Here is a 27,672-nt window from a genome sequence, read left to right on the forward strand (position 1 = left end):
TAGCCCCTAGACCTCAGTTATCATGAAAAAAGCCAGGAAATTTCATTTTGACAATATGGGACCTTTAAAATTTGATTTTATTTTCATATTTTTCTGTTTAATTTTAGTTAACGTTTTGTTGTTTTTAACTTAAAGTAACTTTTTAATTTGTTTATTTAGTTTATTGAAGTTGCATTTCAACTTTAAACAAAAAAAAGAGATGTTGCCTTTTTTAAAATATTGTCTTATTTTATTTTGCTTAGTGTTTATTTTATTTAAATTTAATTACTACATTTCAATCAGTTAGTTACAACTAAAACTATTAAAAAAGTAAAATAAACTTGGGGTTTTTGGACATTATCTTTTTTTTAATGTCTGCATTAGTTTTTATAAATTTTTATTTAAGTTTTAGTTAGTGAATTAGTACTTCAACTTAAACTAAATGAAAATGATCATAAATATGATGGATAAATAAAAAAATGATCATATTTGCCTTGGTGTCTAACTGATATAAAGCTTTTTTTTTCTCTCTTTTTTCTTAATGATCATATTTCCATTAATTAGTCACTATTAATCAGCTGGTTACAACCAAGATATTAAAAGGCATTTTCATTAATGTAAATAAAATAACTGAAATAAAACACTTTAAACTATTGTTTTATTTAGCATTCAGTACATTTTTTTTAGTTAACTATAACCCTGATTAGTACTAGTCATATTGCTGAATGCATTCATGTTGACTTGTATTTGTACTCTTACAGAAGGAAGGGGTTTACATAGCAAAGCTCAACATGATCCTGGTGCAGGTGAGTGTGTTTTCAGGAATGTCAGTAGTGGTTATATTGTGAGAGCGAAGGGCTCATGGATTTATTGCTGTTGATGTCTTTCTGTTTGTGTGTAGATTCTGAAGCAGGAGTGGCCGAAGCACTGGCCCACGTTCATCAGTGACATTGTGGGAGCGAGTCGCACCAGCGAGAGCCTGTGTCAGAACAACATGATCATCCTGAAGCTCCTCAGTGAGGAGGTGTTTGACTTCTCCAGTGGGCAGATGACTCAGGTCAAAGCCAAACACCTGAAGGACAGGTACACATGACCTGCAACATATGACCATTGCAGACTTTGCAGGGTGTGGTTGGCAAAATAATTGTGGTGATATTTGCTCAACCTCTAGCCCTTTTTTTTCTTTTTGCAGTATGTGCAACGAATTTTCCCAGATCTTCCAGCTGTGCCAGTTTGTCATGGTATGTTGCAGGACATTATTACAGCATTAGTGTTTTTAGTATTAAAGGTATAGTTCACCCAAAAATTAAAATTAGCTGAAAATGTACTCAATGTCAGGCTGTCCAAGATGTAGATGAGTTTTTGTTCATGGGAACAGATCATGCATCACTTGCTCACCAATGGATGCTCTGCATTGAATGGGTGCCGTCAGAATGAGAGTCCAAACAGCTGATAAAAACATCACAATAATCCACAATTTTCCCTTTTGGGTTAACTATTTCTTTATGTGCCGTTCAATATATTCATGCCTCTCATTTTTAAACCTGACTTGATGCTTTGTACATCAGGAAAATTCACAGAATGCCCCTCTGGTCCAAGCCACATTGGAGACCCTCCTTCGTTTCCTGAACTGGATTCCACTTGGCTATATATTTGAGACCAAACTCATCAGCACGCTGGTGTACAAGGTAACATGACTCGAGGTCTTGAATTGTAACTCATTTGATTTAGTAAAATGCTGTTATAGCAGACTGCCATCACTCCTCTCACAAAGGCACACTGTCATTGGTTCACCTTGCCATTGCGTAAGAAAGAGAGGGAAATCATTGGAGCGCTGGCTGTTCTTATTGGATCTCTGCTCAAAGCTTTGCGTCCGAGCTGGTGCTCCAACATTTATAGCCTCTCACTTAGTAAAAATCACTGAGTGTTCCAGAAATTTTATCGTTTGTGTTCTGATTTATTCCACAGTTTCTGAATGTTCCGATGTTCCGGAACGTCACTCTGAAGTGTCTGACAGAGATCGCAGGTGTCAGTGTCAGTCAGTATGAGGAGCAGTTTGTCAACCTGTTCACTCTCACCATGATGCAGCTCAAACAGGTACATGTGCGCGCACACACACACACACACAAACTGTTTTCTTTTCTCTTCTCTTTTTTTAAATTGAATACTTTTATTCAGCAAGGACACATTAAATTGATCGAATGTGACCATAAAAAGACATTTATAATGTTACAAAGATTTCTATTTCAAATAAATTGTTGTTCTTTTGAACGTTCTGTTCTTCAGAGAATCCTGAAATGAAATATAGTTTTACACACAAATTAAGTGTTTCTGAGTTGGTTAGTAATAGGATTTTTTTCTTGAGCAGCAGATCATCATATTAGAATGATTTCTAAAGAATTATGTGACACTGAAGACTGGAGTAATGATGCTGAAAATTCAGCTTTGCATCACAGAAATTACATTTTAAAATATTATTTAAAATATACAAATATATTACAGTACAAAAAGGGTATTTCAAGTTGTAATCATTTCACAATATTACTGTATGTTTGATTTGTAAAAAAATGCAACCTTGGTGAACAAGACACTAGCATTCAAAAATCATTTTAAAAATCTTTTGATTGCTAGTGTGCGACCGTATTACCATATCTGTTTGGATGAACTTATGATGATGTCAGAGGGGTCTATACTAGAGCCCAACCGATATGAATTTTTTGGGACCGATATTAGGGAGTAAAAAAAGTCAGATATCGATATATCGGCCATTATTCTTTATGTATATATTATAGTACAAGTCAAAAGTTTGGACACACCTTCCCATTCGTGTTTCCAAACTTTTGACTGGTACTGTATATAGAATACAAAATATACTTAAACCGAATATATATAGATAAACACATTTTTTAGCAATGATCACTCAAATGTGGTGCTCAAACACTTATAATGATGTGACAAAAATAGGTAATGGAGGCAGGGTATTTAACAAACTTTATTCAAAATAAGTCTGATATCAGTGCACTTAACAGTATACTTCACATCAATTATTATAACTTTAAAACACAAATAGAACTATGTATGTATGTATATATATATTATATATAGAATTAAAGGCATATGTAATTTTCGCCTCTAGAGGGCGCGTATTCAAAATAAACAAAGAGGCAAAGGTTTGATGATGCTGTGACTGAGTGTGGAATCATGGGAGTTGTAGTCTTCATCCTCGCAGCCGATGCAATCCGACGGGACTCGGGCAGAAATCATGTTCATGGATGAGCTAATGATTTATTAACGTATTAACGTATGAAGCAACGTAGTTAAATGTCGAGAAATAGACGGTAAAGTGACACACAAACTCCTAATTGCTTGACTCCCGTGTGTTCAGGCTCTGCATTACATGCTGCTGGTGTCTGAGGTGGAAGAGACGGAGATCTTTAAGATCTGTCTGGAGTACTGGAACCATCTGGCCGCTGAGCTCTACAGAGAGAGTCCCTTCTCTACCTCCACCTCTCCACTGCTCTCAACCAGCCAGCACTTCGACGTGCCGCCCCGCAGACACCTCTACCTGCCTGTGCTGTCCAAGGTCAGTTAGCCGAGCTGTACAGCAGCTCTGCCTCCAAATATTGGTAGCTGGAGAAAAAACTGACTGCATTCTTGACCTGTCTCAGGTGCGTCTGCTGATGGTGAGTCGCATGGCCAAACCGGAGGAGGTTCTGGTGGTGGAGAACGATCAGGGTGAGGTGGTGAGAGAATTCATGAAGGACACAGACTCCATCAACCTCTACAAGAACATGAGAGAGACTCTGGGTAATTATTATGGGCTGTTCTCTAACTGAGGGGGAAAAGTAGATGGAGAAAGCTTGATAATGATGTGTTTCTCCTGTCCAGTCTACTTGACTCATCTGGACTATGCGGATACGGAGCGGATCATGACAGAGAAGCTTCATAATCAGGTGAACGGTACTGAGTGGTCCTGGAGGAACCTGAACACGCTGTGCTGGGCCATCGGCTCCATTAGTGGCGCCATGCATGAAGAGGATGAGAAGAGATTCCTCGTCACCGTCATTAAGGTGTTTATTCATGCATTTGTTATTGCCCATCAGGAAATGTTATGTGAAAACGATTGTTCAAGTTTGCTGTTGCATGCTAGAACACACTATACATGCAGTGTATGCTACTGTTTTTCATAACACATGTAATCCTTTCATTCAACAAGAATGCATTCAGTTGATCGAAAGTTACAGTGAAGATTCTTTCAGTGTTTCAAAAGATTTCTATTTCAAGTAAACGCATTGGGTAAAATGCATTTGAACTTTGTATTTATCAAAGAATTTCCACAACCAATATTAAGAAAGGTTTTCATTATTGATAATCAGAAATGTTTCTTGAGCAGCAGATCAGCATATTAGACTGATTTCTGAAGGATCATGTGACACTGAAGACTGGAGTGATAATGCTGAAAATTCAGCTCTAATCACAAGAATAAACTATGCTTTACAATACATTTTACAACAGAAAAAAGCTATTTAAAATTGTAATATTTTTTCAAAATATTTTACTGTATTTGAATCAAATAAGTGCAGCCTTGGTGAGCAGAAGAGACCAAGTCCAACACTAAATTTCTGTTTCTGTCTCAGGACTTGCTGGGTCTGTGTGAACAGAAAAGAGGGAAAGATAACAAGGCCATCATTGCCTCAAACATCATGTACATCGTCGGCCAGTACCCACGATTCCTCAGGGCCCACTGGAAGTTCCTCAAGACTGTCGTCAACAAGCTGTTTGAGTTCATGCACGGTGAGGAGCAGATTGTGTTGGAGTGTTCATGCATGCATGTTTTAGTTTTTTTTGCTAATCTTCTCATAAGGGTGTATATTAATTGGAAAGTGTCTTGCTTTTTCTCTTAGAGACCCATGACGGCGTGCAGGATATGGCCTGTGACACCTTCATCAAGATTGCTCAGAAGTGCAGGAGGCATTTTGTGCAGGTTCAGGTAGGGGAGGTGATGCCCTTCATCGATGAGATCCTCAACAACATCAACACCATCATCTGTGACCTGCAGCCGCAGCAGGTGCACACGTTTTACGAGGCTGTGGGCTACATGATCGGAGCACAGACAGACCAGACGGTCCAAGAGCGCCTGATCGAGAAATACATGCTCCTCCCCAACCAGGTGTGGGACAGCATCATCCAGCAGGCCACCAAGGTGAGAACCAGTGTCATTTTAGTATTGTTGAGATACTTATTATAGTTTATTAATAAATTGAATTAGTTATTTTTATATTTTCCATTTTTATTGTATTCATTTGTGTTCCAGGGTTTTTGTTTTTATTTTTTTGAATGCTTTTTAATGTCTATGTAGTTATTATATTTTATTATATATATAATTAATGGCAAAATTAATTTCCTACTGACACATCACAGCAAAAGATGGAGATAACTGACTTAAAACCATCTTTTAGCTGCTGAAAATACTACTGTTCTAATTTTTGCCACCAATGTATATATTTTGTTTTATTTTTATTTTCACATTTTCAGTTTATTTGCATTTATATCAAGTAACACTTTTTTTATAGTTTTGGTTTTAGCTAACTATATAGTCTATATAATTTCTGTTCGTTTTTCTGTATTGTATTGTATAACTTATTTTATAGTTTATTAATGTTTTTGTAATTTTGTACAAATTTTAGTACATCAAGTTAAACTGAATAAATGAGATGCTTTCTTGACAACTATCAGAATTGAAATGTAATTTTTTGTCTGTTTTGTTGTTGTTTTAAGTGAACTTTTATGGTTTTAGTTGTCATTTTAGCTAACAATAATCCATTATGAAACATGTAATTAATCAAGCTTCTCTTTTGTAATAAGCTCAATTTTAATACTCAGAACTTTGCAATGAAAACCAAAAGGGGTTGAATAATAGAAAACAGGCTTTTTCTTGCACTTTTAAAGGTTTATACTTTTAATGTCAAGTTATAACGACCAAGATTGAAACAACAACACCTGAACTCAAAGCACATGATGTTTCTCTTCAATCAGAATGTGGACATCCTGAAGGACCCAGAGACGGTGCGCCAGCTAGGCAGCATCCTGAAGACCAACGTGAGGGCGTGTAAAGCCGTGGGTCACCCATTCGTCCTGCAGCTGGGCCGCATTTACCTGGACATGCTCAACGTCTACAAGTGCCTGAGCGAGAACATCTCTTCTGCCATCCAGAGCAACGGTGAGACATGGAGCACATGACCCAACAGCTGGCATGTGATAATGACTCGCGGTAAACTCTTTGGTCTTCCTCTGCAGGTGAGATGGTGACCAAGCAGCCTCTGATACGGAGCATGCGGACGGTGAAGAGAGAGACGCTAAAGCTCATCTCCGGATGGGTCAGCCGCTCTAACGACCCGCAGATGGTTAGTTCTGACGTTCCTAGATCAGTCTGCGCTTGTGCCAAAACAATGAGTCTGGTTTGACAGCGGTTCAAAGCACTGTGGTTTTCTCTTCAGGTTGGAGAGAACTTCGTTCCACCTTTGCTGGAGGCAGTTCTCATCGACTACCAAAGGAATGTTCCAGCAGCTCGAGAACCAGAAGTGCTCAGCACTATGGCAACCATCGTCAACAAGCTCGGCGCTCACATAACAGGAGAGATCCCCAAAATATTCGATGCTGTGTTCGAGTGCACCCTTGACATGATCAACAAGGTTAGTCAATTCTGTCTGTCAGTGTAACCGTTTCGTTTCATCTCTTGAGTTGTTTCTTCTGAATCAAACCAGCATAAGTCTAGTAGGGAGCATGCACTATGTACTGTAGGGCTGAGCAATTAATCAAGATAGACGTCACTTTTCAGTGTCTCGGCTCCCAGTAAATGCTTCGCATGAATTCATAAGTTGCTTATGAGTTGCTTAAAATGTGGATTTGGGAACGCGAGGTGCACAGATGCTCTTCTCAAAATTGTAATGAGAAGCACCATCTCAACAAAAGAGAAGCTTTTACAGTGACTTTTTTTGCCTAAATAAATGCTAAATTGTTCAATGTTTGAAAAGGAAGAGATCTATAAATATTAGTATTGCAATTTAACAGGTGTACTGTAAGATAACAAAGACAACAACAATATCAATAATACATTTTTTTTTATATTTGTGTTTTATGGTGAAATGGTATTGCATTAGTAATATTTATTTTTATTTAGTAATAAACTTGCTAACTAATAATTTTTTTCCCAAATACTGTATTTTACAGTAAAATGGTATTGTTACAATAGTAATATTTCTTATTATTAGTATTTTTTGTGATACCCTTGGTAACCTTACTATTAGTAGTAGTAATAGTATGTTTTTCTTAAGTACTTTTTTATTTTACATTGACATTATTATTACAATAGTAAAATATCTTTTTAAATATTTTTTTTTTTTAACTTTGTATATTATTATTTATTGATATAATCACGTTCTCTTTTGGTTTAATTGTGCAGCCCTACAAAGAAGGACAGCAATCTAGATCTTTCTCTCTCTCTCTTTCTTTCTCTTTTTTCCTTTCTTTCTTTACTTCCTCCTCTCTCTCTCTCTCTCTCTCTCTCTCTCTCTTTAATGCTCTGTGTTTTGCCTCTGTCAGAACTTTGAGGAGTTCCCCGAGCACAGGACGCATTTCTTCTACCTGCTGCAAGCTGTCAACTCCCAGTGTTTCCCAGCATTCCTGTCCATCCCACCAGCACAGTTCAAACTGGTTCTGGACTCCATCATCTGGGCCTTCAAACACACCATGAGGAATGTGGCCGACACAGGTGAGCGGAGAGAGCAAATAAACACGCTTCTCTGTGTGAAAGCAAAAGGATTTGATTTTACGAACTGTGGTGATCAAAAATACAATTCTTAATAGCCAAGCATCTGTGACCTATGTTTGTGTGTTGATTTTGACAGTTATTCAGGGCTTAAAGTTCTCCGGCACGGTGCCGGAACGCCGGTGTGCGGCGTTTGGCTGCGGGAAAAAAAGATAGTCATCTTACATTTAAAAACACTTGTTGATATCACGTTCGAGTTCATGAGTTCGCCTACCAATGTACAAGAGGAACACAGCTTTCACTCTCAACCAAACTAACATTACTAGGCAATCAGAAGTTTTTGCTTTTATAAACACAAGATGTGCATAATAGCATCCAATTGCAGAGTCGCAGCTGATGAATGGAAAAGAAGCCTGGGTCTCGAGCTCGACACATTGAAAAAGCTGCGAGGCGCAATGGTCAAATTTCCATCTAGCGTCATATGTACATAGAAAAGCTATTAAAAAAGCAGCAGAGCTTTGTAAACAGCTCAGAGTAATCATGTCATCTCCATAAGAACGTATATATATTGCCAGAATGCATTTACCTGTATTTTTGAAAAAGGTCCTATTCACACATGATCTCTTAACGGTAATTTACCAGTAAATACTGTATGTGTAAAAGGGGCTAAACTCTTCCTCTGCATATGCGGTGAGTTTGGGTTGCTTAACGTTCATCTGGGAAAACTCCCTTGATTTGTAACGTAAATCATTTAAACCTATGCCAACACAGGAGAATACATCAACATATTTCAAAATATGCGATGTATTGTACATCACGATTTCAAAATAAAAGTTTCTGACTTTGCATGTGGCCAAATATTAAAATTAAATGGATTTAAACGTCTTGAAATACATGAAACATCACCAGGCCATTGACGCCCTCTGCAGGTTTGTTATAATATAGGGATATTACATTATTTATTTAACAGTGTTGTTCAATAAAACCATTTACTTGGTTTTGATACTTTATTTGAGGCCAATTATTATTGCCTCGTCGTTACTTTATATATAAATAGTCATATTAAAGCCTGTTTTTCACTTAGTTCTGTTTGTATTACTAAAAAACATCAGATTACTTGATTAGCAAAATAATCATTGGTTAAGCCCTAGATTAGATAAAACATTTAAAAATACAACTGCATTGTTTTACTTTTTGTGATTTAAAAGACAAATATTTTGTCATTTGAAAATTTCTTAAAGTATTCAAACATGGTCTCGTTCTAGTGAACCAAGTATCTGCATTTTGTCTCACCTTGTGAGCTAAGTGTATTGTCACACCCCTAGTGTCTAAGAGCGTGATAAAGCTCATGATTTTCCAAGTGTATGATATAGCTTTCATTCTTCAGGTCAATCATATGTTCATGAAAAAAAAATCTGTTTGAATAAGGAAAGCGATAACTTTGCCGTAGTATCCTTTCATATGTTAAAGTTGACCCAGTCATTGCATTCTTTGCATGTGCTGCACTTTATTTGTACCATTTTGTTGTATTAGTTTTATTAGAGTTTGAAAGATTGTATTGATTGATAAGTGAGATCTGATTTTAGTCCTTGAAAACCCCAAAAAAGTAGTGGAAGTCCTGGAATTTTATTTTGTAGTATCTGTACGAACCCTGTTTAAGTTACCAGTTCTTGGACCATTTTAATGTTTCTGTTGTTGTTAATTGAACTGTAGTTTTCTGTAGTAAACGGTCTTTGTATATTTCCTATTTTATATTCATTCCCTAGTATTTAATTTACCAATATTTATTTTGAACAAAACAATTTCAGAAATGTCATGTTTTAGATTGTAGGTCATCTTGTACCCTGTCAAGGACGAAGCTTACCAGCAAAACTTGATATCAAAAGCATCCTAAATGAGTTTGCATCATATTGTAATGAGTAAACTTTGCTGTTTCAAATAGCCCACCATAATCTGTAGTCTGAGCCTTTCAATGGCTAATGGCAATGGCAGATACGTTACTAGTTGGTTTTAAGGAAAATCATTTTCAAATAATGTTCTTTTTTTTGTTTGCTAATAACCCTATGTATGTGTCCACCCCCGCAACCCCCAACCCCCGGAAAAAAGTTCAGGCTCAGGATTTTATTTTGCTTTAACCCCTGGTTATTGCCCTGAGTCGCATACACAAATGGAAACGCTGACTGTGTATTTGTGTGTCTCCAGGGCTTCAGGTCCTGTTCACGATGCTGCAGAACATCGCACAGGAAGAGGGAGCAGCTCAGAGCTTCTATCAGACCTACTTCTGCGACATCCTGCAGCACATTTTCTCCGTTGTCACGGATACGTCTCATACTGCTGGTCAGTTGCTAGGCAGAGAGAGAGTGGCATGTTTTCGGCGTAACTAATGGAGCCGTTATTTTGAACAGAACTGCTTCACATCAGTCACGCAGTGTATCTCACAAACACTGCTGATCAGGTCATTTTCCACCTGAAATGAAAAGGAAAAAAACAGGAGTTTAGGCAAAATGTAAAGAAAATAGGATTTGTTTTTTTTAGCTTTGACATCTCTTTTTAAAGATGATATTATTGTTGCGTGCATTTCTCTCTTTCTTATTTAAGTGTAACATTTAAATTGTGATGCTTTAATTCATACTGATTTAAACTTAATGCAGCAAAATATTGTAGATTACTAACTCGGAGGTTAAAATCAGTGTGTGTGTGTGTGTCTGATGGATGTTCTGTGGTTTGTGCCGGGCAGGTCTGACGATGCACGCCTCCATCCTCGCCTACATGTTTAACCTGGTGGAAGAGGGTAAAATCAGTGTCACTCTGAACGCAGGCACCACGAGCAACAATCAAAGCTATGTGCAGGAGTATGTAGCCAGTCTGCTGAAGACGGCCTTCCCACATCTGCAGGAGTAAGAGCAGCCTAGAGCATGAGGATTGTGTTTTCAGTGTGTTGCCGGTGTCATGTTAATGTTGGGGTTTTTTTGTGTGTTTTTTTTTCTTTTCAGTGCCCAGGTGAAGGTGTTTGTCACGGGTCTGTTCAGCTTGAATCAGGACATTCCTGCCTTTAAAGAGCACCTCAGGGACTTCCTGGTCCAGATCAAGGTATGTCACTTCCTTCCTGCTAGATTGACTTTTCACAATATAAATGGGTTCTACACATGCAGGGTTGAAAATGCACTTTTATCCCAATAGCCACAGTGTTTGTTAAATACCCACCTCAATTTATATAAATATTTGTATTTTAATATTTGAATAGATTTATAATTGATTTTTAATAATTAGATATTAGAATTTTGTTACTATCATTTTATAGTGAATAATAATAATAATAATGATCTAAATTATTTTAGTAATTATTATATTTATTAAACATTTAATATCAATTAAATATTATTCGTTATTAATAGTAATAAAATGCTCTGTAATTAATCATTTGTTGTTGTGCAAAATGTGGTTTTAATCAATATTAATGTTGATTATACAGGTGCATCTCAATAAATTAGAATGTCGTGGAAAAGTTCATTTATTCCAGTAATTCAACTCAAATTGTGAAACTCGTGTATTAAATAAATTCAATGCACACAGACTGAAGTAGTTTAAGTCTTTGGTTCTTTTAATTGTGATGATTTTGGCTCACATTTAACAAAAACCCACCAATTCACTATCTCAACAAATTAGAATACTTCATAAGACCAATAAAAAAAAACATTTTTAGTGAATTGTTGGCCTTCTGGAAAGTATGTTCATTTACTGTACATGTACTCAATACTTGGTTGGGCCTCCTTTTGCATCAATTACTGCATCAGTGCGGCGTGGCATGGAGACAATCAGCCTGTGGCACTGCTGAGGTGGTATGGAAGCCAAGGTTGCTTTGATAGCGGCCTTCAGCTCATCTGCATTGTTGGGTCTGGTGTCTCTCATCTTCCTCTTGACAATACCCCAAAAGGTCTTGAGGCAGGTGTGACACGCTCTCTATTATGGATTAAAAGTGTAAGTGAGTAAACCGGGAGAGATGCTGAGACGGGTGAAAAGCGTTTGGTTTATAGTGAATATTGACCTATTGTGCGTACCGTTGTTGGTTATTTTTACAAAGCATTGTGTGTGTGTGTGTGTGTGTGTGTGTTTTCATTTAGCTTGTAGAACTTGATTACTTTGATTTAAATACATTAAAATATATATATAGTTCTATAAATATACTAGCAAACTTTTACATTTTGTCTGAATTTGCTACTATAATACTTTACTAGAGTTGAGTACCTCATTAATATTGATAGTGATAAATTTAATACGCTTAATATTTGTTGAAACTGACATTCTTCAGGATACTTTGAATAAAGTGTTACAATAAATTATTCGTAATGTATCTATATAATGTGTCTTTACTGGAACTTTTATTTAATTCAACTTCTAATGACCCCAAGCTCTTTGCAAATGATTACACATACACACATATATATATATAATCTAATCTACGACCCATAACTGTCATAATACTTGCAGGATAAACAGGATTTGTGTAGGTAATACAGTACAGATGTGTGACCCTGGAGCACAAAAGCAGTCTTAAGTCGCCGGGGTATATTTGTAGCAATAGCCAAAAATACATCGTATGGGTCAAAATTAACTATTATTCTTTTAAGCCAAAAATCATTAGGATATTAAGTAAAGATAATGTTCCATGAAGATCTTTTGTAAACTTCCTACCGTAAATCTTAATTTTTGATTCGTAATATGCATTGCTAAGGACTTCATCTGTACAATTTTAAAGGATATTTATTTATTTTGCGCCCTCTGATTCCAGGGGCCTCATTTATCAACAGTGCTTAGAATAGGTTCTATATTTTGTCCTTATTTACACATTAATTTCCTACATATAAATATAAGTTGTTTGATCACACACTTGGCGTGAAATTGTGTTTATGCACTCATTAGCAAAAATCATTAGGATATTAAGTAAAGATAATGTTCCATGAAGATCTTTTGTAAACTTCCTACTGTAAATCTTAATTTTTGATTCGTAATATGCATTGCTAAGGACTTCATCTGTACAATTTTAAAGGATATTTATTTTGTGCCCTCTGATTCCAGGGGCCTCATTTATCAACAGTGCTTAGAATAGGTTCTATAGTTTTTCCTTATATTTACACATTCATTTTCTACATTTAAGTACAAGTTGGTACTGTAGATCACACACTTGGCGTGAATTTGTGTTTATGCACTCATTACGCACACATCTGTGCATACACACTGCTGATAAATGAGGGCCCAGATTTTCAAATAGTTGTATCTCAGCCAAATCAAAATGTTGTCCTATCCTAACAAACCATACATCAATGGAAAGCTTATTTATTCAGTTTTCAAATTATGTACAAATCTCAATTTTAGTAAACTTCCTACCGTAAATCTTAATTTTTGATTCGTAATATGCATTGCTAAGGACTTCATCTGTACAATTTTAAAGGATATTTATTTATTTTGCGCCCTCTGATTCCAGGGGCCTCATTTATCAACAGTGCTTAGAATAGGTTCTATAGTTTTTCCTTATATTTACACATTCATTTTCTACATTTAAGTACAAGTTGGTACTGTAGATCACACACTTGGCGTGAATTTGTGTTTATGCACTCATTACGCACACATCTGTGCATACACACTGCTGATAAATGAGGGCCCAGATTTTCAAATAGTTGTATCTCAGCCAAATCAAAATGTTGTCCTATCCTAACAAACCATACATCAATGGAAAGCTTATTTATTCAGTTTTCAAATTATGTACAAATCTCAATTTTAAAAAATTGACCCTCATGACTGGTTTTGTGGTCCAGGGTCACATATCAAAATTAAAACAGCACACGCACACGTGCTCGACAGCGAGACATCGCGAGATTTCCGTAAAAGGGCCGGAAGCAGGCGTAACGAAAACAGCCGATGTGTAACAAACGGTCGCCCCTCCCTCTCTCTTTGCCAGTGTTCCGAAAAAGGCCGAACGACCTGCAAAGACGACTCGGCGGAAACAGCCGACGTCTCGCACAACGTTACCCGCTTGCCTCCGAGCGATCGCGAACATTCCCGGAAACCCCCGAACATTTCCGAAGTTGCTCGACGGAAACAACCGAAGTGTAACTCTCCGTCCCTGTTCATCATGGCTGCCGTATGTGCTGGTCTGCACAGTAACGCTCTGCTCGGAGACTGACTCTCCGCTCCTTTAGTGCCTCACATTTACTGTCTCCACCCTCGACATTTCGGCAAACAATCCCGCTTGCACGAGCCCAAACCTCCCTGGTTGTGTTGTCTCATAATAACGAGCCTTCATCAAGCATTTCGTCGGGCCTTAAACACCCCCCTTAAAAAGACCGAGAGAAAAACAGGCAACATTTTATTTCTCCAATGGTCTGAATACACTTTCCGCCTTTATGAACCATGTGTGAGAACTGCGCCGAGCTGCTGGAGGTGCTCAATGAGAGTAAGTCAACAGCCTTTGGTTTTTGTGCGTTTGTTGTGTTTTTGTAGTTGTTTGCAGCAAGTTAGCATGACTGTCCGAGCATGCGGCTCGCTGCCTCGATTCAGCGCAGCTCGTCGTGTTTAGTATTTCATCTTTCACGCTTTTTGTCAACGTGTGCATTTAAACGAGCGCTCAAGCACCTTTTGGCTGTCACTACTTCTCTCTTGTTTGATTTTGATACCTGTTTTTATTAATGCAATGCTATCTGAACGCGTTAGCCCTTCATCATTTCAGAATTAAATCGTCAAACAAGAGCAGCTACAAAATTAATCTGCTGTTTATTAAGAAGAGAAACATCAGAAAACATCTTAATGTGTGCGTTGGCCATCAGCTTGTTTGAATATGCTTGGCGGCTGATGGGAAGTTGGACTGACATTAGCATTAGCATTAGCCCAAGCAGAAGTGTTTTTGACATTGTCATCCTTCAAAATGCACACAGATCCACATCTGATCAGCCAACACGATCCACACGGCAGTGTAATTCTGCTCGAGCAGGTGATCCATGAGGGTTCATGCGATCTGACAGTCGGGATGTGAGTTTGTAGCAGTCTTTGGCCCTCTGATGGCTGCTGGACAGGAATCAGACAGTGTTTGTGTGCTTTGTTGGATGGAGAGAGTGTGATGTGGATTATTGCGCTTTCTTTGCTTCGGCACTGCTGTCTTTGCGAGACAGTGACTGGTGGTAAAACCATGGCACTTTGATATGTACCATTGTAGTGAAGGGTTGCCATGGCTTTTGCATGAAACTTGAAAGAACTACTGTGATGATATATGTCCAAAGCATCACATCACTATAGGAAAGTCCAAAAAACATAATGCTCTGCTGGTACAGTTATAATGTCAGATGGTACTTTGGTATATACCAGTGTACTGAAGGTTTACCATAGTGTGTGCATGATACTTTAAAGATACCATGAAATTACTATGATGCATGTCAGAAACATTAGTACTATCAGATAATATTGTACTTTGATATATACCGTGGTTCTGAATGATTGTCGTGTTGATGTACCTAGTACTCTGAAGAATGCAGCTGAATTACCATGATGAGTCACACACACAAAAAAACATGACTATTTTACCACCATACTACATGTCAGAAAACATGGCATTACCATGGTAAAGTCCTGAAAACATGGTACTGTGCTGGTACTTTAATATGTACGGTTGTACTGAATGATTGCCACGCTGATATACAACGATAGTTGATAGTAATATCTTGTTTTTCTACGTTATGGTAGTAATTTAACCGTATTTAATGTTACCATATTATAAAACACCAATATCATAGTACATGTTAAAATTGCCATGTTAAAGTCCAAACAAACATAACAAAACAAAAAAAACATACTTTGGTGGAAAGGTTATGATGGGAGGTGGGATTTTGTTATATATTATGGTAATGAATGAGTGCAGCATTGATAGGCCTATACCATATTACTCCAAGGAATACAGTTGAATTACCATGACAATGTAAAAAACCATATCATAACCAAAATGCATGGCATTAGTGTAGTAACTTCAAAAAACATAATCATACCATGAGGGGTTTTTTTTGCTAGTAACTTATAAGCGACTTTGCTTTTTTTTATTCTATTAAAGTGAAAAAGTGAAAGTGAAGTGACATGTGGCCAAGTATGGTGACCCATACTTGGAATTCGTGCTCTGCATTTATCCCATCCAAAGTGCACACACACAGCAGTGAACACACACCGTGAACACACGGTGTTTTTTTAGCCATTTAGCCATTTATGCTGCGGCGCCCGGGGAGCAGTTGGGGGTTCGGTGCCTTGCTCAAGGGCACCTCAGTCGTGGTATTGAAGGTGGGAGAGAGCGCTGTACATTCACTCCCCCCACCTACAATCCCTGCCGGTACGAGACTCGAACCCACAACCTTTGGGTTATGAGTCCGACTCTCTAACCATTAGGCCACGACTTCCCCCATGAAATGAAAATCTCACCTGTAGTGCTGTCATCGCTTGTTACTGAAGTGTTAGATCATCTTATTGCACGTAGCGTGAATGTAATTGTTTTATTTCCATGTGATTTTTGTGCAAGTGTTTGCATTTGAAATGTGTAGAATTATGTTTGTCGGCACCATATGACAGCAGGTTCTGTTGCTGGAAGACGATGGTGTTGCGTAAACAAGAATCATGGGTGCCAACAATTTGGTATTATTTGGTAGCAACTAATAGGGCTGGATGATAAAAGAGCCAGACTATATGGTAAAAGTATCTATATAATTATCATCACATTTATTTTTAATATATAATTTAATATTATAAATCATTTAAGCATGCTTTAATAATTGCACTTTTTACATGCACAAATTTAATATTAAACATCAATATTTCCTATATTTCATTGTGTGTGTGTGTGTGTGTGTGTCAGCAGAAGTCTGTTTATGCACACTCTGTAATTTCACATTTTCTGAAAGGTCAAAAACAGACAGACAGTCACTAAACCAGTTGTGCCAGACATCATAAAAAGATATGAATCACAGGGCATTTTAACTAGATTTGAAAAGTTCTTCTATTAAAGAGATCTTTGTCATTATTAAGTCATCCTCATGATGCTCCAGTCCAAACCCATATGCCTTGCTTTCTTCTGTGAACTACAAAAGGAGATGTTTTAAAGAATGTTCATGCTGCTCTTTTAAGTGCAAAGATACAGTAACCAGGAGCTTTGAATCTTTAAAAAGGATTTTAAAAAATGCAGTGTAAAAGTAGTCTAGGTAGCTATATTTCAAGTCATATGATAGCTTTGTGCGAGGAACAGACAAAATTCAAGTTGTCATTTGCTAAAAATCTTCTCCTCTATTCAAGCTCTTGTATGTTGTTTGTGTTTTGCATATTCAAATCAGCAAATCATTGCACAACAAGCAAAAAACTTATTTATTTAAGACTTTAAGACTTATTTATGGTACATTTTGTCATTTTTGTAGTACAGCTATATGAAAAAAGAGCAGCATGAACATTCTTCAAAATATCTTCTTTTCTGTTCCACAGGAGAAATTAAGTTTTTATTTCTCCATAGGAGAAATAAAGTCTTGGAACAACACGAAGGCAAGTAAATGATGACAGAATGTCCTTTTTGGGTGAATTATTCCTATTAGTCATTAAGGTCGGACTGTTTTTCTCATGAAAAGAACTGAATACTGTGATTCAATCAGTCTGTGTGTGCAGTTTTACTTTTTTTCCTGCGCCGTGAGACTTTGAGGGATTTTTGGTGCTTTTGTGGTTTTGAGTTTTCAGCTTTGATAACAGATCCTCATATCACAGTGCTGTCAAACTGTTTCTCAGTCCTTGAACACAATGCCCTGGTTTGTTACTGTAGAGCTGTGTGGAAACGGCAGAGAAAAAAAAGACAGGAAAGCCGTTTTACAGAGAGAAAGAACGAAAATCTCATGTAGGTCAAGGCTAACCAGCTGCTCGAGTGAACTTTACAACCCCAAGGTAGCATTCCCGAGTCCAGCAACTCCCTCGTCACTGTGGAAACCATTAATTGTGCTCTGTGTGTGTGTGTGTGGTTTGTCAGGATAGAGCACCTAAATGGATGTTAAGGTCCTGCAAATTACAGTACCGTGATCATCTGTATGAGCATGAGTAATGTGAATACTCCTATATAGAAGGTGCAAAATGTCACTAACACAAAACGCCATCATGGTAACACTCATTAAAACACGCTGTAAGTATTTATTTAACACAGGATTAAACAAAGCCCCTAATGCACATAGGCCTAACTGTTATGAAAAAAGTAGCCAGAAACATTTATTTAAAAAAAATAAATTAAAAAAACTCAAATTTGTCACACAGGGAATTTTGGGAGTGTCAGCTGTACATTAAACAGCAATGGTGCTGTAAAATGTCTCATTAGTAATTACAGATTTTCAGTGTATTTTCATAAACCAGTTAACTGGTTTTCGCTGTAGCATTTCTACAGTCTTTTACTATTAAAATGACAAATTTTTTACAGCGTGAGAGTGCTGTCTAGGACAGGATGTTCTGTCTTGACTGTTCTCTGCCAGTTTCACTGGTTTTCATTTGATGTACCATGAGTGCCATGGGTTGTTTCACAGATTAAAATTTTTTTTGTGCTGTATTACTGTTTCTCTTGCTTAATAATTTGGAAAAATCTCTGACATGAAGTATTAAACCTTGGTGTGTAAGTCGTCGTTCAGCATTTGCTGTGTCTCTAGCATTGATCTGATCCCAGAGAGCTCTAGAACCCTGTAGCCAGTTCATTAACAGCTTTCTTTCTCCGTCTGTGTGTGTGTGTCTCAGTCTCGGATGCAGACAGCTCAGACGGCCTGCAGCTGAAGAAGGAGCATGCCTTAAGAGTCTTCACTTACATCAGCACATGGACACAGAGGTCAGAACTCAGTCATTCGCATATTCAATTCATTAACGCTTTTAAACATACACTCATTCATTCCTTGATTGGTTTGTTTAAATGTTTATTGGTTCATTTCTCAATTGCTCGTATGTCCAGTTAATTCACTCATGCATTCCCTCAGAACTCATTCCCTCATTGACTTCTCACTCACTCGGATGTTTATTCCTAACCTATTACTCAAACAATCAGTCATTTGTCATTCATTCACTCACTGCAGTCTGTCGTGCATTCATTCATTCACTCATTCAATTGCTTGCAGATTCATTCACTGACACATTCATTGATTCCCTTGTCTACTCACTCACTGTATTTATTTATTCATTTTTTCTCATTCGCTCCCTGATTTGCTTACTGATTTGCATACTAATTTGTTCACTGATTCACTCATTCATTTATTCTGTATGACTCACTGAATTGCTCATTGATTAATTCTCATTTGCTCACTGATTCACTCAATAACTTGCTCATTCATACTGGTTTCATTCTGTCTCTGATTCACGCCCTCATTTATTCATTGATTCGCACACTCATTTCTCATTCACTCACTGTCTTGCTCATTCATTCATTTGCTTACTGATTTGCTTATTCTTTCATTCTCATTCTTTCACTCACTAATTGGCTTATTCATTCATTCTCAGTTGCTTGCTGACTTGCTCACTGACTCACTTATTCATACATTCTCATTCTTTCACTGATTCATTCATTCATTCTTATTCACTTACTGATTTGCTCACTGACTTGCTAATTCATTCATTCTCTTGTTCAATCACATGCTCATTCACTCACTGATTCATTCATTCTCATTCGCTCACTGACTCGTTCATTAATGCATTCTCACTCGCTTACTGATTCACTCACTGATTCGCTCATTCATTTATTCTCATTCTCTCACTAATTCGTTCATTTATTTATGCTCATTTGCTCACTGACTTGCTCATTCATTCATTCATTCATTCATTCTCTACCCCATCATATTGTTGTTTTCTTTGTCATCATCGACGTTTTTTCATGAATTCATGTTTTGTGGTGTTTGGATTGGATTTAAACTCTGTCAAGTGTGTTAAACAGAACTGAGTGTACTACGATCTCCTTGGTAGCTGATAGCAACGTTAAAGTAGCCAAAATATTTCATAAACAATGTTGTAAATGATGGGCTGACGACCGATTCTTTCCGTGTTCATCTGCAGGCAGTGTCTGTGCTGTTTCAAGGAATACAAACACCTCGAGGTGTTCAGCCAACTGGTTTATGCCCTCATTAACTTGGTCATTGCCCAAGTAACCAACCTTAGGGACGGTCTACACAGTGGCCATGGCAACACTAGGACTGAGGGGGTGTCTGAATGGGGCTCCGCCCAGCCACAGCTGTCGCCCAGTGAGGATGAGCCACTGAATGTGGAACGGGACTCAGCTGAAGAAGATGGTGGAGTGGAGGATGGAGATCAGCACAAGAACCAAATTCAGGGGGTCAAACCGGATCCCAAGCCCAAGCTCAGTGAACCCACGGGGGGCGAGAGCGGGAACGAGAGCAGCCTGGACCCGTTTGCATCCTGGAGCACAGAAGACCAGGAGAAACTGCTGCTGTGTGCTGCCAAGATCTTTCAGATCCAGTTCCCCCTGTACACGGCCTACAAACACAACACACACGCCACTATAGAGGTAATACTCACTCATATAGGAAATAGTTTTCAACAGGTTTTTTTGAGGCCTTTAAAGTTCCAATTGTGGATTGGATTTTGAGATGTTGGAGACTTGGCATTGCACTCAAGCTTGCACTCAATTGTGGAGGGTTTAAGCGGATGAAATGATTGGAGAAGTCTCTATACATCACCAAAATGTATCCTTTGACTCATAGATTCAGTTATAACATCTAACAAGGTCAAAAAAAAAAAAAAAAGAAACATTCATGGATTAAAGGGGACGTAAACTGCCTTTTTATTATTTTGTACTGTTCTCTGAGGTCCCCTTATAATGTTATAAAGATTTTTAAATAAAAGAAACGTAATAATTTAGAAGTAATAAGCGATTTTGTGTTCTGTTTTTGACCCCCCTCATCAGAACGCTCTGTTTGAATAGGCGTGGTGGATTGTAGATTTGGAAATAAACGCCCACTGCTATGATTGGCTAATAGTTGTGTATGTTTGACAGTGCACATCTTACACAGATGGACGCTGCTGTGATTTAGGTTAAAAACGCATTTCAAACGATCTGTTTAACAGACAAAGCAATAGTGAGCACATAATAAAATCAGTTGCATACACTTGTGTGTTGCGATATTACCGTCAGATCCAATATAGTCGACACAGCATCGTCTTTTAGTTTCAAAATTTCTGGAAATCCCCTGTCAAATTGTGCTTCGTTTGTAAAGGAAGCCTCAGTAAATTGAAGTGAACAAAGGACCGAGTTCTTACTGACAAGCTCAGTGAACCCACGGGGGGCGAGAGCGGGAACGAGAGCAGCCTGGACCCGTTTGCATCCTGGAGCACAGAAGACCAGGAGAAACTGCTGCTGTGTGCTGCCAAGATCTTTCAGATCCAGTTCCCCCTGTACACGGCCTACAAACACAACACACACGCCACTATAGAGGTAATACTCGCTCATATAGGAAATAGTTTTCAACAGTCTGGATTCTGAGGTTTTTTTGAGGCCTTTAAAGTTCCAATTGTGGATTGGATTTTGAGATGTTGGAGACTTGGCATTGCACTCAAGCTTGCACTCAATTGTGGAGGGTTTAAGCAGATGAAATGATTGGAGAAGTCTCTATACGTCACCAAAATGTATCCTTTGACTCATAGATTCAGTTATAACATCTAACAAGGTCAAAAGCAGATGAAATGATTGGAGAAGTCTCTATACGTCACCAAAATGTATCCTTTGACTCATAGATTCAGTTAAAACATCTAACAAGGTCAAAAAAAAAAAAAAAGAAACATTCATGGATTAAAGGGGACGTAAACTGCCTTTTTATTATTTTGTACTGTTCTCTGAGGTCCCCTTATAATGTTATAAAGATTTTTAAATAAAAGAAACGTAATAATTTAGAAGTAATAAGCGATTTTGTGTTCTGTTTTTGACCCCCCTCATCAGAACGCTCTGTTTGAATAGGCGTGGTGGATTGTGGATTTGGAAATAAACGCCCACTGCTATGATTGGCTAATAGTTGTGTATGTTTGACAGTGCACATCTTACACAGATGGACGCTGCTGTGATTTAGGTTAAAAACGCATTTCAAACGATCTGTTTAACAGACAAAGCAATAGTGAGCACATAATAAAATCAGTTGCATACACTTGTGTGTTGCGATATTACCGTCAGATCCAATATAGTCGACACAGCATCGTCTTTTAGTTTCAAAATTTCTGGAAATCCCCTGTCAAATTGTGCTTCGTTTGTAAAGGAAGCCTCAGTAAATTGAAGTGAACAAAGGACCGAGTTCTTACTGACGGTCTGGATCTTCATTAAAAAATAAAGTTCATCCACTCTTTCCTAATGTTGGGATCAGAACAGAATGAAGGCAATGCAAAGACTGTGTTTCCACAGCTTGGCACTGCACAGCGTCTTGTTGTTTTCAGAGCCATCTTTATCGTTTGGTTTCTGTGAAGACCTGCTCATTCGCCTCTCTCGTAAACACTACATATGCAAATTGGTGGGCGGGGCTAAACAGGCAGCGATGTAGAAGCAGGCGTTGATGATCTTCTGCGGAGGCAGTTCTTAGCCACACTAGCCACACACAAGCTGTCGTTTTGACAGACTGCCTTCAATATAAGCTGTTTTTAGACTAACAAGAAAGTTTTTAGTTCTAAAACTTAGAGGATGCTTTTTATAGTACAATGACCTCTTATATGTCAAAAGATCAAGGGAATTTATATTTCTCAGTTCATGACCTCTTTAATAGTTCACAATAAGATCTAGTACATGCATTTATGAAATTTTCATTTAATGCATAAAATTTTAAGCCATTATCCCAAATAACCAGCTTCGATATGAATCATATTGATTCATTTGATTCTCTTCAAGGTTGCTTTACCAAAAATGATGCCTGAAAAATCCCAAAATTAAAAGATGCTCTGCTTGTGATGCTCCTTTTTTAGATGTTATTGCTTTTCAGTCATGCAGTTAAGTTCATTTACATGTGCAGTTGTAATCAGGTTATTGTTTAGTCAGAATGACCGATAAAGACTGCTGCTCAAGTGTGCACGTGTACAAGTGTGCGTAATCGAATATTTGATGGATTAAATGCACATCACACATCACTTTTGTCTTTCAGAGCAAGCTCACAACGTCAAGGCCAGTTGTAATAGTTACGCATATGTACAAAACGAAGCTGGGCTACAATCATTTTAACATTTTAAAAAGACAAATGACCTAAATCTGATTTTTCAAGTGCATGTAAAATCTGATCATTGTTGTTAGTACTGAGTACTTGTGCCTGTTCCTAATTTATTGGTAAAACGTTTGCTCTGGAAGTTTTGAAAGCATTTTTACTTTGCCAACCTACCATTTGGGCTCAACAGAAGCAATATACACATAACATAAGTGTTATGTATGTATATTACGCTCTTCCAGTTAGTGCATAATTATTGCTGAATGATTTGGATGAACTGAATAACCTCAACAAATCCTCAAGACAAAAATAGAAGCTGTTTTCTGTTGAAAAGTTGAGTATGATTTTATTTGGGTCGCTGTCTTTTTTAAATATCTGTTTGTTGTTTTTGTCTTCAGGATATCTCGGCACAAGAGAGCAATATCCTCGGCTCTTTCTGTGATATGAATGTAAGTCTCTCTCTCTCTCTCTCTCTCTCTCTCTCTCTCTCTCTCACTCTCTCTCACACACACTCATTATGATGGGCTTGATTACACCATTTAGAGATACTTCATGACCACAATAGATGCTGCTCTCCGAATCATGATTTTCAATATCACTCTCTCTCTCTCTCTCTCTCTCTCTCTCTCTCTCTCTCTCTCTCTCTCTCACACACACACACTCATTATGATGGTCTTGATTACACCATTTAGAGATACTTCATGACCACAATAGATGCTGAGTGAATGGAGCAGGACTAGATTTAACTGACTCTGAGATCACAGCTAGGTGTGTCCTGTGTGTTAAAGTACAAGATGTTCCCTCCTTGTTTAGACGTCGGCTAGCGTGATTCATCTGCGCCCATGAATCATCACAGGCTTTAGTAATTAAATACAAACTATTCATACTCAAACTCTATATAAGGATGCTTTCCAAAGCTCCTTTGAGGTCATATAAAAAAAGACTCACATCTTGGCATTTTTTTGAAGCCTGTAAAAAGTCTTGCCTGCAACTGTTTTGATTATCTGTTTATTATTTCTCAGTCTTTGCTTGAATTGTGTGCAAAGTATGAAATAATATTTAATATTTTTCCACACAACATGTGCACTTTATTTTAATACAAATAATAATTAAACTTGACATGCAATAATAATATTTTATAATATTAATGATCATTATTATATTATATTAATGTTGTGATTATTATATTTATTACAACGGTTTATTATATTACTTAAAAGGACACTTGTCTTGTAATTATATGACTATATATGATTCTATTATTGTATTAATAATGTTATGATTTTAGTACTAGTTAAGATATGGTCTTCGTACACCATGTTTGCTATATATAATGTTTTTTAAAAAATACAATATGTTAGTCTTATAATATAAAATAATCTAATATTATAGTCACATCATATATATATATATATAGTGTATTGTTGTGATTATATTATTACAGCAATTTAGTATATCACTTAAGTATATTTTTTGATTATTGTATAATTGATTAGTATTTTTGAAAGATACTAGATCACATATGGTTTTCATACATCATGTTTACTTTAATGTGACAGTCATATAGTCACATGACAATATCTGTTAGTCATATAATATAATGTAATATATACATACAATATAATGTAATATATGTTAAGTCATAAGAACAGCTCGAAGACTCGAGGTTTTTTGTGCGTTATTAATGAAATACAGGCTGAATGAGTTTCTGTGTAAACTATTCATAAAACCATTCAATTCAGTGCATTAATTTGCATAAAAATAGTTTTCTGGAGAAGTCATTGTCAGTCTCACTCGTGATTGGCCAGTCAGTGAGATCTTCTGAAGAATATATTGATTAAACTCATTTGGTCATGTGACCACACAATCATGCTGTTGAGATAAAGAGTGCTTTTTTGGGGGGCATAATTTAGGAAAATGATTTGGGTGTGCTTTAAGGGATTATATTGTGTGTGTGTGTGTGTGTTTCAGGATGTGGAGGTCCCTCTGCATCTGCTGCGATATGTGTGTATGTTCTGCGGGAAGCACGGCCTCTCTCTGATGAAGGACTGCTTTGAGTTCGGCGCTCCTGACACTCTCCCCTTCCCCATCGCACATGCCTTCATCACCATCGTCTCTAACGTGAGTCAAACAAACCTAGTCAAATTAACCAGAGTCTGACTTGTTAGACCCGTAACCAATCAGAGGTTATTCTTCTGTGTGTACAGATCAGAATATGGTTGCACATTCCCGCTGTGATGCAGCACATCATCCCTTTTCGCACATACGTTATCAGGTAAGAACACCTTTCTGAACTGGACCTAAACCTTAATTGCCAAGTGGAATATCTGAATTAATATCAGAATATCAGGAATATGTGTTTCATCTAATCGATCCTGACTGATTGACTGAGAGATATAAAGAGTCTGCTCTCTGCTGAGTTGCTAGGAAGAGCATCCCTCACCATAGCAACAGTCACCACGGCTCTCCTCACATGACCTTGGGGGGAGCCAGACGGCTGGCAGGGGAGCTGAGAGAGTGCTGGTCATGTGACTCGAGCCAGACAGTATTAGAGCAGCTCAGAGAGAGAGAGAGAGTGTATTAGTGTATTCACACGGAAACATCCAGTTTTTTTTTTATTTCTGTATCATGTTATGTATTATTAAATTGTAAATATTCATCCATCTTGAAAAGTAGTCAAAACCACCATTATATTATTACATTTTAATTAGTGCTGTCAAGCGATTAATCGCATCCAAAATAAAAGTTTTTGTTTACATAATATATGTGTGTGTTCTGTGTATGTTTATTATGTATATATAAATGCAAGCACATGCATGTATATATTTAAGAAAAATGTTTATATATTAAATATATTTATCTGTAATATAAATAATATTAATATAAATATATACATGTAAATATTTTCAAAATATATACATGCATGTGTGTGTATTTATATAAACATAAAATACATAAAATAAAAAAATAACTCAATGTACACACACATATATTATGTAAACAAAAACTTTTATTTTGGATGCGATTAATCATGATTAATCGCTTGACAGCACTACATTTTATACAAATCTACTGAATTGAATTTGAACTCACTTCAAAAAGACTGGACAGATATATTATTTATGTTATGTTATATGTTATACAATTATATACAATTCTGCACATTTAGATACTGTACAATTGATCATGTATGATACACACATACATTTTTTTTATTAAATATTATGTTTGTTTGTTTTTCCTTTGCAAAAGGAAACTTTGAAATAAAAGAAATAACAGTGAAAAAAACTGGAAATCAAACTGCTATTATGTAACAAATTACATTATATTGCTATAGTTTTTTGAAAAACATTGTTTTGTAAATGTAATTGTCAAGCCACTGAAATGCTCTGTCATTTTGCTCGATTTTGTTTAAGCTTTTGTTTGTTAGCCTTTATAAATACAAAGGGATTTTTGATACATATCCTGAAAAGAATGCTTCAGGTTTAATACAAGTTAAGCGTGCTACTGATTAGAAAATACTTTTAACTAGTCCCTCAGTTTGAAAAAACAAATCTAAATTGCAGTTACAGCAATGCTTTTGAGTTGTCAGCCTGTCATTTTGAAGTGGGCTATTCTAGGTGGATGACCCTTTGTGATCAGTTGTTTTTATGCACCTGACTCATGCAGTCACACCTAACATATGAATCTCTGTCTATAGGTATCTGTGTAATTTGTCGGATCAGGAGCTGCGTCAGAGCGCGGCGCGTAACATGGCCGATCTGATGTGGAGCACGGTGAAGGAGCCGCTGGACAGCGCGCTGTGTTTTGACAGAGAGAGTTTGGATCTGGCCTTCAAATACTTCATGAGTCCAACGCTCACTATGAGACTGGCCGGCCTGAGCCAGATCACGGTACGAGACACAAAAACACAAGAACTCTTCTTCCATTGTCTCCAGCCGGTGTTGAATGATCTGTGCTTGTGTTCCTGTAGAATCAGCTGCACACCTTCAATGACGTCTGTAATAACGAGTCCCTGGTGTCTGACACTGAGACGTGAGTGTTACGAGTCCACTGGTTTCAGTAGTTCAGTCAATCTTGATGTGTATTGACATCTTTCTTTCCTCTTTTAGGTCGATAGCAAAGGAACTCGCTGATTGGCTCATCAACAACAATGTTGTAGAGCACATATTTGGACCAAATTTGCACATTGAGGTGAGTCCAGTAGACTTTCATAGTTTCTTTGGACGCTGACTAAAGGTTTATTATTTCTGATTGTGCACGTCTTGTTTCTGCTGTAGATCATTAAACAGTGCCAAGTGATCCTGAACTTCCTGGCAGCCGAGGGCAGGCTGAGCACTCAACATGTAGACTGTATATGGGCCGCAGCTCAGGTGCGCGCACACACACACACACACACACACACACACACAAAAACTAATTTCACATGAATTTCACATTTTTTGCATAGCATAAATTTGTAAAAATGTGCAGTAAATTATCAGAGCACACTGTAAGTAACACTTGATCCCACAATGCTGTGGGATAGTAGGTTTTATTTAACAGTAACAACACTTACATTGTGTGTGACAAGAAACATTTTGAAACATTCAATTATCCTATCAGAAATAAAAATATTTCATTTGCATTTTTAATCCAGTTTTGTGAGCAAATAAAGTGTTTTGGAAGTCTTATTATTATTATTATTATTACATTTATTTTCAATATATATCACACTTT

General features: G+C 37.2%; 2 protein-coding genes across 2 annotated transcripts in view; both read left to right on the forward strand.

Annotated features, from left to right (window-relative positions):
• LOC107598538 (exportin-1-like) overlaps positions 1-10,927 on the forward strand; it is a 13,830-nt gene extending 2,903 nt beyond the window's left edge. The window contains exons 6-22 of the mRNA XM_016289910.1: positions 741-785; positions 881-1,062; positions 1,172-1,220; positions 1,548-1,667; positions 1,948-2,076; positions 3,365-3,562; positions 3,648-3,786; positions 3,868-4,049; positions 4,617-4,773; positions 4,884-5,182; positions 6,016-6,199; positions 6,277-6,383; positions 6,477-6,671; positions 7,582-7,750; positions 9,950-10,084; positions 10,485-10,644; positions 10,741-10,927. Coding sequence (XP_016145396.1) covers positions 741-785; positions 881-1,062; positions 1,172-1,220; positions 1,548-1,667; positions 1,948-2,076; positions 3,365-3,562; positions 3,648-3,786; positions 3,868-4,049; positions 4,617-4,773; positions 4,884-5,182; positions 6,016-6,199; positions 6,277-6,383; positions 6,477-6,671; positions 7,582-7,750; positions 9,950-10,084; positions 10,485-10,644; positions 10,741-10,927 — 2,637 coding nt within the window. The remainder of the gene's footprint in view (positions 1-740; positions 786-880; positions 1,063-1,171; positions 1,221-1,547; positions 1,668-1,947; positions 2,077-3,364; positions 3,563-3,647; positions 3,787-3,867; positions 4,050-4,616; positions 4,774-4,883; positions 5,183-6,015; positions 6,200-6,276; positions 6,384-6,476; positions 6,672-7,581; positions 7,751-9,949; positions 10,085-10,484; positions 10,645-10,740) is intronic.
• A 2,937-nt stretch (positions 10,928-13,864) lies between these two features.
• The window catches only part of LOC107598539 (ubiquitin carboxyl-terminal hydrolase 34-like), a 61,011-nt gene continuing 47,203 nt past the window's right edge, over positions 13,865-27,672 (forward strand). The window contains exons 1-11 of the mRNA XM_016289911.1: positions 13,865-14,198; positions 18,521-18,608; positions 19,820-20,288; positions 21,048-21,215; positions 23,352-23,402; positions 24,925-25,074; positions 25,161-25,228; positions 26,654-26,846; positions 26,927-26,988; positions 27,066-27,147; positions 27,234-27,326. Coding sequence (XP_016145397.1) covers positions 14,156-14,198; positions 18,521-18,608; positions 19,820-20,288; positions 21,048-21,215; positions 23,352-23,402; positions 24,925-25,074; positions 25,161-25,228; positions 26,654-26,846; positions 26,927-26,988; positions 27,066-27,147; positions 27,234-27,326 — 1,467 coding nt within the window. The 5' untranslated portion in view covers positions 13,865-14,155. The remainder of the gene's footprint in view (positions 14,199-18,520; positions 18,609-19,819; positions 20,289-21,047; positions 21,216-23,351; positions 23,403-24,924; positions 25,075-25,160; positions 25,229-26,653; positions 26,847-26,926; positions 26,989-27,065; positions 27,148-27,233; positions 27,327-27,672) is intronic.

The sequence above is a fragment of the Sinocyclocheilus grahami genome, unplaced genomic scaffold, assembly GCF_001515645.1.
Source record: "Sinocyclocheilus grahami isolate Dianchi unplaced genomic scaffold, SAMN03320097.WGS_v1.1 scaffold252.1, whole genome shotgun sequence".
In the NCBI taxonomy this organism is placed as follows: domain Eukaryota; kingdom Metazoa; phylum Chordata; class Actinopteri; order Cypriniformes; family Cyprinidae; genus Sinocyclocheilus; species Sinocyclocheilus grahami.